The following is a 14,505-nucleotide window of genomic DNA, read 5'->3' as shown; positions in this document are numbered from 1 at the left end:
TTTCACAACATCAGATTCACCAATGTGAGAGTGACTGCTAAGTACCATGGGATCAAGCTGGAATACAAAGAGTACCGGCACACAGTTCTGGATCTATTGGGACAGATCACAGCCAAGCTCTGCATCTCAAAGAGACTCTTCATTTCTCCTGAAGCTGTCAGAGTGTTGCTACAAGAATGGGACGTAAGTTCTCATTAGGCTTGGTATCTTTAATGCATCCATCAATGAGTGCTCTGTTAATGTTTTGCTGATGCTAATCATAGCATAGATTTACTGTAGATATACAGTATTTTCTTTCAAAATGCAAATAAGTCACCTGTTGTATTTTTTGTATGGCTTCAGACAATTCCAAAAGACACCAAGCTACAAACAAATGCACAATGTTGAAATTTATAGTTTTGAAATCAGTCAGGAACAGTAAAAAATAGAACACATAAATCCTGCGCTTCCTGTTATTGACAGCATTCACACTTCTATTATTGTTACTCATAGAAGCATCATCCCTGACACAATCCAGCACTGATGGACGCAGGGTCTGAGCAGTGAATTCAGAACAGGTGTTTATTGAGGAATCAGCTTTTTCACAGTTGGACAGGCCAGGGTCAGAGCCAGGGAATCCAAATCCAGGTCAACAGGTTCCAGATTTCAGGGTCAGAGAGATGGAGGGTCAAAAGCCAGCAGGTCCAAATCCAGTGGAGTAGGTCAGGATCGGGGACAGGAAGGGCAACTGGACAGAAGGAAAGAGACAGCTTAGTAACCGGGCAAATCGTTTAAGTAGCTACAGCAGGCCTGAAGGTGTTAAGGCTAAGGGTTTCATAACAATCTGACGCCGTGCAGGAGGAAGATCTGTTCTTTTTTTTTTTGAAGAATATTTTTTTTTATTGAATTTTATAACATAAAAGAAAGAACAAGTGACAGTGATACACTTAACACAGATTCTCATTAAATAACTTGGTCCCCAAAGCAAACAAACACAAATAAACAATAATAAACAATGAGAAAAAAAAAGAAAAAAGAAAAAAAAAGAAAATAAAAAAAATAAAAAAATAAAAAAAACCCAGCAATCTCTGCACAGTTCTCTTAATGTCCTTTGTAACGGTTCAGAAACTCGGTCAACGGTGACCATGTCTTTTCAAATTTCGCTCCTTTTCCTCTGACAATATAAGTGAGTTGCTCCAGAGCCATACAGGATGACATCTCCTTCACCCACATGTGATTTGATGGTATATCCATTTTCTTCCAGTATAGAGATATTAATCTCCTGGCCTGCAGGAGTCCAAAGTCAATCAATTCTAACTGTCTGGAATTAAAAACACAGTTCTCTGAATAAATACCCAAAACACACATTTTGGCCTCAGCAGGTACATTCACTCCAACGATCTCTGACAAAGTTTGCGTAACCAAGTTCCAATATTGTTGTAACTTTGGACACTCCCATACACAGTGAAAGAGAGTACCCCTTCCAACCAAACATTTACAGCAGATATCTGGGATGTTAGGTGCCCAGCGGTTCAATTTGACTGGAGTTATGTAAATTCTCATCAACCACTTGTACTGAAGGAGTTTCATGCTTGTATTAATTGATTGTTTTTGGGCCTTTACGCATGCAGTATTCCAGTCCGCTACTTGTATCTCCTCTTGGATGTCAGCTCTCCATGCATCCAATTTATCTGCAGTGGATTCCTCATCGTGCCTTAGTAAAGCTATATAAAATAAAGAAATATGACCTCTCCTCTCTAAATTTCCTAGCACAATATTCTCTAGGTATGATAGTGGTGGTTTGGATTCAATCGTTTTATGTTTTGACATAATAAAATGTTTAATTTGTAAATACTTATAAAAGTGTTTCTTTGGAATGCTATATATTTGGCATAACTGCTCAAATGTAAGAAGCCTGTCATCCTTATAAAGATCTGCCAGTTTCTGTACACCTTTATTTGCCCAGATTTTGAAACCTCCATCAGCTGTCCCTGTCTTAAAATATCTGTTCCCCCAGATGGGTGAGAAAGAGGAAATGGAAGGGGTATCTCCAATATATTGATGGGTCCTATACCAAACATCAATTGTGTTTTTCAGAAAGGGATTTTTTGTCATTTTTATCAGTTGCTTTGGTCTTGCGGAATACAAATACAGATTTAATCTAAGGTTTGTTATTAATTGTTCAATTTTTATCCATGCTGGGGGTGATTCGGTTGAGAAGTAAAACATAGCTGAACGTAGCTGGGCGGACCAATAATACAATTTAAGATTAGGAAGTTGCAACCCCCCTCTCTCATATGGCAGGTACAACAGGCGAAGTCTTAATCTAGGTTTTTTATTATTCCAAATAAATCTACTGAAAATACCATTTAAACCATCAAAAAATTGTTTTGGGAGAGGCAAAGGAATTGTCTGAAAAAGATACAAAAATTTTGGCAATATATTCATTTTAATCACATTTATTCGGCCAATCATTGATATGGGCATTATCATCCAATTATTCAGTGACTCGTTTACTTCACTGACCAGAGGATCATAGTTTGCTGATACAATTGTTTTAATGTCTGAGGTGATCTTAACACCAAGGTACACAAATCCCTCTCTTGCATTGATAAAGGGGGTTTGTATAACCGGGTTCAGTCTTTCGTCCCTGTTCAAAAATAGAATAGAGGATTTTGAATCATTTATTTTGTAGCCAGAAAACTGACCAAACAACTCTATTTGTTGCATTAAATTTGGGATGCTAATGGACAAGCTTGTCAAAAAAACTATCAGATCATCAGCATACAATGCCAATCTATGCTCTTGGTTTCCCAACTGAATGCCAAATAGATCAGTTCGCATTCTTATCATCATTGCCAAGGGTTCTATAGCTAAGACAAATAACATCGGAGATAACGGACAACCCTGGCGAGTGGAACGTTCTAATATGAAAGGTTTGGAGGCTAAATTATTTGTCCAAACACTGGTTTCAGGAATTGTATACAAAAGTTTAACCCATTTGAGGAAATTGCAACCAAATCCATACCTCGGAAGAACGTTAAATAGATATGACCATTCAATTCTATCAAAGGCCTGACGGGCATCAAGTGATAATAAAGCAGTATCTTTAGCGTCAAATTTCTCATGAATTATATTTAGGACTCTTCTTATATTGTGAAACCCTTGACGTTTTGGTATAAAGCCATTTTGATCGTTATGAACTAAATACGAGATAAAGGGGTCCAGTCTGTTTGCTAAAACTTTGCAAAGTATTTTAGTGTCCACCCCCATCAGACTGATTGGTCTAAATGAGGAACACTCCTCAGGGGGTTTACCAGGCTTTAACATCAGTGTGATCATTGCATGTCTCAAAGTAGGTGGGAGAACTTCACTTCTAAATGCTTCTTCATACATATTAAAGAGCGGGGTTATAAGTTTTTCTTTAAAAGTTTTGTAGAATTCAATAGGGAAACCGTCTGGCCCAGGAGCTTTACCGCTGTTGATACTTTGTATGGCCTGTGAAATTTCCTCAATTGTTAAATTTGTATCCAACTCCTTTTTTGTCTCTTCTGCAAGTGTCTGAAACTGAAGTTGATCTAAGAACATGTCTTGTTCTTCCGAAGCGTGGCAGCACTCCGATTTATATAGATTTACATAAAATTGCCTAAAGCTATCGTTAATTTCAGCTGGATCTACTGTTACTCTACCAGAGGGGGTCTTTATACTATTAATTGCTCTTTCACTTTGTATTTTCTTAATTCTCCACGCCAATAATTTCCCAGCTTTCTCGCCTTGGTCATAATAAGATTGTTTTAACCACATTAAACTTTTTGCTGCTGCTTCATAAGATAATTTATTATATTCAGTTCTCAAACGTAACAATTCACTCTGCTTTGTTTGGTCATCATTGGTATTTAAGTCTAATTCCAGGAATTTTATTTGTTTATCCAAAATTTCCATTCGCTTCTTTTGTTGTTTGTTTTTTGTACTTGTATAGCTAAGAATTTCACCTCGAATATATGCTTTGAATCCTTCCCACCTCACTGAGGCGGAAGTCTGACCCGTATTTAATTCAAAATAAGTATCTATCTTCTCCCCTATCAATCTGACAAAATTTTGATCTTGTAGCCATTTTGCTTGAAACCGCCAACGAGGTGTACTATGCACCAAGTTTTCTATGTGAATATTCAGTGAGATAGGTGCATGATCACTGATCACTATGCTGTCATACTGACATTGTTTGATCATTGATAAAAGTTCTCTTGAAACAAGGAAATAGTCTATACGTGAGCGGGACCTGTGTATACCCGAGTGACAAGAGAATTCTATTTTATCAGGATTTTGTTCTCTCCACACTTCCACCAAGTTGATATCCAATATATATTGACTTATTAATTTTCTAGTTTGCTTTTTATAAGCATCTGGGCCAATTGATCGGTCAATATTTGGGTTTAAAGTGCAGTTAAAATCTCCTCCAATTACATAAAGTCCTTTAAGAGTAGATATAGTAAGAAACAGGTCTTCAAAAAATTTTGGCTTATTTTCATTTGGACCATATAAACTCACTAAATTTAAAGTAAATGAGAAAATATTACCCTGGACAATTACATACCTACCAGCTGAATCTTTTATTGTTCTTACAATTTGGAATGGTATGCTTTTATGGATCAAAATAATTACGCCTCTTGCATAATTATCATATGATGCATATATCACCTGGCCCGGCCATCTATTTTTAACAGACTTTATCTCACAGTTTGTTAAATGTGTTTCTTGAAGAAAAATTATCTTTGATTTAAGTTGCTTAATCCTGTTTATAACCTGTTTCAGTTTAGTTTGATTCCGAAGACCTCTCACATTCCAACTTGTAATTTTTATGTAAGAAATGTGAGTATTAACTTGTTCCATCCTTTGTTTTTTTTTTGGAATGTTAATAACAAAACATGATGCTGAGTTAACGGAAAATACACACAGATTTGAGTAAAATAAAATAAGTAACTAAATAAAAGAAAAAAACCCAGAAAGTGACACATAACCCTTAATTCCCCCCCTCCCTTACTCAGATTAATAAATTGGGGCTTTTGCTAATCCACTAATAAGAGGAGTAGCTGAACTATGAGGCCCACTTCAAAAGTAACAGTGGTGCCCGTGAACCATACACCATAGTAGAAACATTAATACAGCGAACCCATAAATAGCCATAAATTCCCTCTTCTGAGGCATTTAACCGAAGATATTTCGTATTAAAGTGGCATACATAACCAGCAAGTACAAAAGTATTTGCTAAAAGTGTTATACGAACATATAGAACTGTCCCGCATAAGAGAAGAGAAAAAAAAAAAAAAGCCAAAACAACGTCACTCCTTAGCTACCTATGACTTATACATACACCAAAAATTAACTGGATATTGTGTCAGCTGAGACAGAGAACAACAGATATCAGATATAAGCAGCTGATTTTGTGGTTCAGGAACTGAACCGCTCACCAGTACAGTCAGTTCTCTCCAGCGTATGTGCGGAGGAAATCCCCAGCTTCCTTAGGAGATGAAAACAGCTGTATCTTCCCCTTGTGGAGGATCCTCATTTTGCATGGATTGTATTGAAACCCGCGGAACATTCCCTTTTCAGAAAAAGCCTTCCTGATGTTATCGAACTCAGCTCGCTGTCGGATGGTTTCTGCTGAAAGATCTTGGGTGAAGAAAAGTTTATTTCCATCGTATTGAATATTGCGTTGTTTTGTAGAACGGAAAACAAATTCCCGATCTTGGAAATTCAGGAAACGAATGAGGACGGCTCTGTGCTGGTTCGGCTTCGGAGGTGCCAGAGTGCGGTGGGCCCTCTCAATGATGAAGGATCTATCGGTCTCCAGCCAGCGCGGCAGCATCTCCCGTATAAACTCCAATAAAGGCCGCTGACCTTCAGCGCTCTCCCGGAGCCCAAAAAGGCGCAGATTCTTCCTTCGGCCTCGATTCTCCAGGTCGTCAGTCTTCGCCTCCAAATAGGATATTCGCTTCAGGGTTTTGGTCAGACTAGCCGTACTAGCTTCTAAAAGTTCCTCCACCGACACGATTCTGTTTTCAGCTTCCTCCAGTCTAGTAGCATTAGCCGCAACATTTTGCTTCACCTCTGCTATGTTTTTTTCCAGAGAAGCAATGGACTTCGTCATTTCACCCATACGGTTATCTATGCTGTCCAGTTTATTTCCAAATCCACCGAACTCGGAATGTAACGACCGAAGCTCAGCTAGTACCGTGCTAAGGTCACACATGCTATCAATGCTAGCGGCACCTTCTTTGTCTTGATCTGTTCCCGAAATATCAGTTTTAGTTGGTTTTTGGGAACCGCGTTTTCGTGTGAAAATATCACAATCCTTAAGAGTGGTCGATTTTGACATCTTCAAATCCAAATTATGTTTCTAATCCTGGGTTTTATCGAAGATTTGGTGCAGGTCACACGGAGCATCCACTTTAAGCTGCCATCTTGATTCGCGGCTCCACAGCGCCCCCCAAGATCTGTTCTTATATGGCAGCAGCTGGAGATCAGGGTGATGATGATCAGGTGTGAGTGGTCACAGTTCAGCGGCAGCTGTGACTACGGTGGCCGACAGGTGCAAATGCGCAGCAAAAGAGAAACATGCAAACAAAAAAAAAAAAACACGCGCACAAATTAAATGCGGCAAGCAAAAAGCGAATAAAATGCAGCAAACAAAAAGAGAGACGCAAACAAAAAAGAAGACACCCCCGAATGAAATGCAGCAAACAAAAAGAGAGACGCAAACACCCCCGAATGAAATGCAGCAAACAAAAAGAGAGACGCAAACACCCCCGAATGAAATGCAGCAAACAAAAAGTGTTGAAAACGGAAGTGCTCCAGACCACTAGGGGGAGTCAAAGAAAATAGTATTCATTTCTATGGGACCAGATGCAAGATTCAGAGAAAGAAATTTGAAAGAAAGTAAAGGTATCTCTCTGAATCTTGCATCTGGAAAGTGATTATTGTGAGAAGTCTGAAACAATAGAGCATGTTATTTTAGAGTGTTGTAAGTATGAAGAAGAGAGAAGATGCATGCTGAGAGAGTGTGTAGGTATTAAAGAAAGGTTTAATTTAATAGAATTTTTGAGGAGAGATTTCGGGAGTAGACATATTCAAATAATTATTCGGTATCTTAAAAAAACAAAGCTATTTCATAGGATATGAGTAGAGCAAGTTGGGTGTGAGTGTGTAAAGAATATCAAAGAGGGGTATATAAAGCTATAAGCAAGTTGGATAATATAAGCAGGTGTGTATGTGTGGGGGTATGTTTAATCAGGAGTTAATGGAGGGAAAAGGTAGAAAGTGAAAGTTTATAGACCATCTCGAACCACACTCCATACTGGTAAGTGGCGGTAATGCTACTGTAAGTTTGTTGCCAACCGCCAATAAATACCAAGAAGAAGAAGAAGAATCTTGCATCTGGTCCCATAGAAATGAATACTATTTTCTTTGACTCCCCCTAGTGGTCTGGAGCACTTCCGTTTTCAACACTTTTTGTTTGCTGCATTTCATTCGGGGGTGTTTGCGTCTCTCTTTTTGTTTGCTGCATTTCATTCGGGGGTGTTTGCGTCTCTCTTTTTGTTTGCTGCATTTCATTCGGGGGTGTCTTCTTTTTTGTTTGCGTCTCTCTTTTTGTTTGCTGCATTTTATTTGCTTTTTGCTTGCCGCATTTAATTTGTGCGCGTGTTTTTTTTTTTGTTTGCATGTTTCTCTTTTGCTGCGCATTTGCACCTGTCGGCCACCGTATGTGACAATCCCAGAATCCCTGCAGTCAGTTTGGGTCTTTCCAGTCCTAGATCAGTTTTCACCACATAATTGTTCTTCACCCCAGCAACTAGTAAAGGTCCATCCATCCATTATCTAAAACGCGTATTCATGTAGAGTCTAGACAGGTGCTGGTGCTTATCTCAAGCAGTCAACAGGTGAGAGGCGGAGTTCACATGGGGCAGGTCACCAGTCCATCGCAGGACACTCATAAAGGTGTCTGTTTTTTGAAGACATGTACCAAACAGAATGCTGAGGCCAATTTCTAATTATTTTGGAAAGTTTTGATTGATTCTCTTTAAGAGAATATCAGAAAATGTAAGAATAATATATACTGAATACTTTTTACTCTTTTTTTAATAGTAGGAGCAGTGGTGATGTCACACTTTATGTGAGAAAGCAGTTGCTAAGAAATAGAGCTTCACTAAAGGAACTACTACTGCCTTTACCTTTTTACTTTTCTCTAGCATAGAAAATAATCCTGGTTCAGTGCTCCTGCTTTTGTGATCACTCTTTATTGTCAAAACTCTAATCAGTCGTGGGAGATGGTCTCTCACACTGAGTCAGGTTCTGATGGCGGTTTCTTCATGTTAAAAGGGAATTTTCCTTCATGCTGTCAAAACATGCAAGTGAAAACACTGTGAGAAATTCTTGCAAAGTCAATGTCAAAGTTACAAGCAGTCATTCACTGCTGCTAAAGAAGGAGGAAATCCTCCAAATCAGTGACTTTTTGTAATCTGCTGGATTTCTTTGGATAGAAAACACAATGTAATTGCACTGTTGTATAGTTGGGATCAATTGAAATGTATGTATGACTGGACTGAATTGACTTAGTTTTTCTTTTTTTACAAGTGACTTGTTTTTTTAATATATAGATAAACTGATTTGACTGTGTCATATTTTAAATAAAACTGAATTAAAATATGGCACATTCTAAACATCCACCCCAAGCAGAAGTTGTGATGTGCTAATAAAAGACATCCTACTTCTGTTTTCCTTGACTTCATTTAAAACAACTAAAAACTCCATCATGAATTTTTAGGACTGTGGATTAACAATGTAAATATTTTCATGTCAAACATATTACAATAAATGTTGACAACTACATACTCAAAGATGACTTTGACTTTGCAAGCATGAGTCTAGATTTTGGCCATATATTGGGAGAAAAGGAAAAATCCCCATTTCTTATTTTTTTTATAAATCACAAATTGGTTCAAAGAATCTGTGGTCAGAGTAGAATATTTCAGTTCAGGTTTAACTGGTCAACATTTTTCAGATTTCATGCTTGTTTGACTCTAGGCCCATTCCACTCTGACCATGTTCAGAGTTTGGGTGACAGTGTTGCAAATGTAATCTGCTGCTGTCATGGTGGTGCTTCGAGACAGACTTTACTTTAAAGGGAAATTGTGGAACTTTAACATAGTGAGATGTTGTAATGCTACACACCTAATGTCTGTAAATACGGTGGCCCTGAGGTGCAAACCACTTCAACAAATTGAAAAACACAACATTAACGAAGCACAATTACAAATTACAAAAACGTAGCAACATTAACAAAACGGATGAGGTATGTCCCAGTGGGAGACCTGAGAAATCACTGATTGGACCATAGACATGAATGGGTAGACTGAACCCTACGTTATGTCTCCCCCATCTTGAAAGTGGCAGTGCAGTGAACAATCCCTAATTCATGTGCTGTGTGGACTTGTTTCAACCTTTTACAGTACCATCTAGACCAGGGGTGGGCAACTACAGGCCTCGAGGGCAGGTCTCCTGCAACTTTTAGATGTGTCTCTACTTCAACACACCTGGGTCAAATAATGAGGTCATTAGCAGGACTCTGGAGAACTTGACTGCACTTAGAATAGAATAGAAGTACTTTATTCATCCCAGCAGGGAAATTACTTCGCAGTTACAGCATAGAGACAAGACACAATAACAACTACCACTGAGTAGTAGTTGTAGATAAAATAAAAAATAAAATATAAAATGCTATAAATTGTAAAAATATAAAATGCTGTTAATATAAAAAGCAACTTAGAGCAGTCCTTGCAAAGATTCAAAAAATGAAGATATGTATATATAAATATATGTACAGCAAGTGTGCCACAATGCAGTTGTGCAAAATTGAACTGATTAGTGCAGAACAATGATTTAGCTTAGGAGGTGATTCAGCTGTTGGATTCAAGTGTGTTGGACCAGGGAGACATCTAAGAGTTGCAGGACACCGGCCCTCGAGGACCAGGATTGCCCACCCCTGATCTAGACCCACTGTCTTAACCTTTCACAGTTAAGAGAATTAAAGAAAATAATAACTTAATCTTGCATGCAAAATTTCTTTGTAGCAAGTACTGTGCATTTCCACGGTGAAACTAAACAACCGAGAAATATTTACTTTGTATTTAAATTGACTCGATTAACTACTCTGATTGTTATCTTCTTAGCTAAGCTAACGTTTTTCATTCTGTGTAGTTTTTCTAAATAGAGAAAAACTACACTTGTCACGAGCACTTTTGGCATTTGTTTATTATTGCCATGGTTACCTAGAAGTTCGCAAGACTGTTTATCTGTGGTCAAACATGGTTACTACTTAAAAGTATGTCAGTTGTCTGCAAGATGTTTCTTCTAATTTATGTAGATTTAAGATAAAATAATTTGTTTGATGTAACAGCAAACCTGAAGTGGACTGAAAGTAATATAATCCTGAGCGCAGCATGGAAGCTCCCTCTTAAATCTGCAAATATTTTTTTACTGGCGAACATGGTAATGTTATAAGTAACATTGTTAAACTAAGATACATTGTATGTTTTATTATATTTTTCACTGCGTTTAGTGGTTCTACGTTGGAATAAAGAAACAAATCATCAGTATGAGACGTGGATTATTGGAACCAGTACAGCTACAAAACCGCTGTTAGAAGGGAAGACCAAAGGATTTTGTCAGGATAGGTGTTAAACTCAGCACTTTTTTCAGGAGGAGAGTCTATGCTTCATCCAGCTGCAGCCTAAGGGCCAAGCTCACTCAAAGCATCTCAGCTGCAATCACTGGAGGATATTTCCTTGGGTCTGGCAACTTTCATCCAGATGGGCCTACCTGTTGCCTTCTGTGGATTAAAATACTAGCTGCCTGAGTTAAATTAAGTCCCACAGACCACACCCGTTAATGGTCGTTCTCCTCATTTTAATAACTTATTCTTAAAGTTTGCCCAGGTTAGGTTTTTGGGTCTTGAGTTACAAGTCGCAGAGAAGGTATTTATATATTCTATGGGTTTGCTAAGCTGCTGGTAGTTACACCTTGTGTCGGTTAAGTCATGTGAACACCACAATTAATTACACCTATCGGAGAACTAGGGTGACACACAGAATGAATGTCCACCATGTGACTGTCTTTGTGTGCCAGTGTTGTAGTCAAGCCCACCTAACCCGAGACCAAGACAAGACCAAAACCAGAGTGTATTGAGACCGAGACAAGACCAAGACCAACACCCTGCGCTACATGACACAATAAAATGTGAAATATGATCAAAATTGCTACTCAAATTGATCTGAAAGATTTACATTCCTATAATGTGAATCTTTATGGGAATGTGAATCTTTCAGATATTAAATACTTAGAACTGAAATAAATTTAACCAATATTAATAGCAGAACAAAGAGTTTGTTCTGCTTATCTAAAAAGATAATACCCTGGGCATTTGCCCATATTATTCATGTCAGAAATCACCACTGTCTGCACCATTAAACATAGCAATTGAGGCAAAGCCCTGATGGTAAACAACGCTCAACTATGAACACTGACCAAAGAGCAACAAGCAAGAAGTAACCAAGCACAAGGTGCTCACCTTGACTGTTCTCACCCTCCCTCCCACTGCATGAAGCCAGGCAGTACAATGCTGTAATGTCTACCATCATGGCAGAGGTTATAGCTGCCACTTTGAACGAAAACAATCAATGAGCAATGCGCATGCTCTGCGTGCTCTTTCATTCTTGTGTTTTATTTATTTGCTGATTAAATAAATATCAATGTATATAATTAGATAAAATAATGATAGCTACTGCAGTGTACGCAGAGCAAAGAATGGCTCTCAGTGAGGCTCCAGTCCTATCTTCTTAGCAGGCACGTGCAGAGGGAGGGAATAGGGGGGCTTGAGCCCCTGCCCTTTTTATCCTTGATGCCCCTAGTGCCCTTTTTGAGTTTTTTTGGGGGGGTTTTCCAAAAAAATTTTATTTTTATTTTTAATCTGTATGTCAGAAGGCCTGTTTGTGCCCCTCAGCAATAATATTTAGCTAAATATAATAATTTAGTAAAAATAAACTAGTCTGGTTGCCCTCAGTCTAATAATGACTCTCAGAGCCTCCATGTTGTTCAGACTCTGGGTCCATGGTGAGGAGGAGGGGGCGGATCTATGTCCTCTAACTCTCAAATTATGGGCAAGAATATTTTTTCATACACTGGTTTGTGAATAAAAACGTAGGTCTGATGCTGACGTTAGAAAAACTGTTTCTATTTATACTTTTATAATCATCCTTGCAATAGCGGGAAAAAACTCGCCTCACCACTAAACACAGAAATGTTTCGGCTGCAGAAAAAACTTCTGACTTTAACTTCATCATTCTGCTAAAGGCCCGGTTCACTACAGGCAGTCTGAGTCAGTCCACCGACAGATATAAAGAATATCTGTCTTTATATCAGACATCCTGATATGAGACACGGTACCGACTGTCACCGCGAGTCGCAACGCAGATCAAAGCCCAGTACCACCTGGTACCACCTGGTACCACCTGGTACCGGGTTGTACCACCTGGTACCGGGTTGTACCACCTGCTGACTGTTCGCTCTGCTTCTCCTTAACGTTTCTACCAGGCGGTTTAAAGCCGCTGCTGACGGGATCTGGGCTGGAGGTTCGCGGCTGTAAATAGAAGTTATTGCAGAACCTCAAGTGTTAAAGGAAGATTCGGCCCAGAGCATTTAGAGTTCACAAAATAAACATCAGAGAAAAAACTGTAGCAATAATTAGAACCGCAGCAAAAAGCCAAACATGCCACAATGAAATGAATCAAAACGTCCCCAAAGCATCGGGGGACTGACATAGGGGCCACCGGGGGATTAAAGGTGGATTCCAGGTAGATTCCAGAGATGCGCATCGCAGCAGCTGTTCCTCCAGGGCCGGCCCAAGGTAATATGGGGCTTTAGACAGAACCCCCCTCCCTCCGGAACCCGTCCTACTAAGAACCTCAGAATCGCTAACATGTTTAAATATAGATAAGGTGAAGTCTGTGAGAGGGAGACCAGGTTTATTGGCAGAGTTTAAAATCAATCACTGATTATTGGTTATTTGCTGTGATGTATTTATGAACAAACCCAATTCAAACACAAAGATTACACCATATTGTGGCCATGGTAACACAACAATCAAACTATCAAGATGATTCTTTAAACTTTTACAAAGTAAACTTTCTAATTAAATCCTAAATGTACTGTTTATTTTTCTCAGCTGAATGCATTAAATAAAATGTAATAACATTGTCATTCTCTATAAATGATGCTACAGGTTTAGCTCTATGGTCTGTGTTACAATTAAACCATTTCTAGGGGCCCCTGAGTGTCTGGAGGCCCCTGAATGTCTGGAGACCCCTGAATGTCTGGAGGTCCCTGAATGTCTGGAGACCCCTGAATGTCTGGAGGCCCCCGAATGGCCCCTACTAGCAGCTTCTGAGTTTTCTTTGCCTTGATATTCCAGTCTTATAATTCTAGGTCTCAGAGGTGCTAATATCAAACTATTATATAGAGTTAACCCCTTTGAGTTTTTTGATCTATACATCAGGTTGTTCTAGAGCAGGTGTCTCAAACTCCAGTCCTCGAGGGCCGCAGTCCTGCAGTTTTTAGATGTGACACAGGTACAAAACACTGGAATGAAATGACTTAATGACCTCCTCCTTGTGTAGATCAGTTTTCCAGAGCCTTAATGACCTAATTATTCTGTTCAGGTGTGGTGCAGCAGAGGCATATCTAAAAGTTGCAGGACTGCGGCCCTCGGGTACTGGAGTTTGAGACCCCTGATCTAGAGGTTAAATAGATATTATTAGGGCTTAATTAGTAAAATGGCAGCAAATTAGCTTATTTCATAACTTTATAACCAGAGACTTTCTCTCCTCTGGTCTGTTTAATTAACAGCTACAGTCTCAGATCAGCTCAGCCCTCCAGGACTGTCAGCAGCAGAAACAGAAACTTTATACCTGTTGGGGAAAATATAGACTAGATTTGCTTTGCATTTCCTTGCAGGATGGCAATGATATAGTAGGATCCAATTAGATTCTTGATTAATATGGGTTGTTGCTATGTTGTTGTACGGAGTTTTTGTTCAATGTGCTCCTTTTTTAAATTTGAGACCCTGCCCCTCCATAGGTCTCTGCATGGCCCTGCTTCTTAGTAAAGAGAATAGATAGAATAGAATAGAATAGATAGCATTTATTGTCATTGAACAGAATTCAACGAAATTTCCATTGCAGCTCCCGTGCAAAAGGTCAAATATATACAGTATAAATAAGCAAACACACAATAATAATAATAACAATATATACAACTAAATTAACTAAAGGCACTCAACCACACCAAAGAAGTAGCAGCAGGTCCAATTATGGCAAAGTACAGATAATGTGACAGTGCAAAGTGCAGAACAATATGGCTGTGTGGGGGTGGGGGATATGTATGTGTGACTGCGAGGTTATGATATGTGTGGGAGGG

The 14,505-nt window shown here is 38.9% G+C and overlaps 1 protein-coding gene across 7 annotated transcripts in view; it reads left to right on the top strand.

The window, feature by feature from the left end:
* Positions 1–14,505, top strand: part of LOC116708782 (uncharacterized) — a 246,275-nt gene that overhangs the window by 76,450 nt on the left and 155,320 nt on the right. For all 7 annotated transcript variants that reach the window (XR_004336772.1, XR_004336774.1, XR_004336773.1 and 4 more), the window contains one exon: positions 15–183. Coding sequence is in view for 4 of the 7 variants with exons in the window: in XM_032546812.1 (XP_032402703.1) it covers positions 15–183 (169 nt within the window). In the remaining 3 variants the exon portion in view is untranslated. The remainder of the gene's footprint in view (positions 1–14; positions 184–14,505) is intronic.

Source organism: Xiphophorus hellerii, chromosome 19, assembly GCF_003331165.1.
Source record: "Xiphophorus hellerii strain 12219 chromosome 19, Xiphophorus_hellerii-4.1, whole genome shotgun sequence".
Lineage (NCBI taxonomy): Eukaryota > Metazoa > Chordata > Actinopteri > Cyprinodontiformes > Poeciliidae > Xiphophorus > Xiphophorus hellerii.
This window is presented reverse-complemented; position numbering and strand designations above follow the sequence as displayed.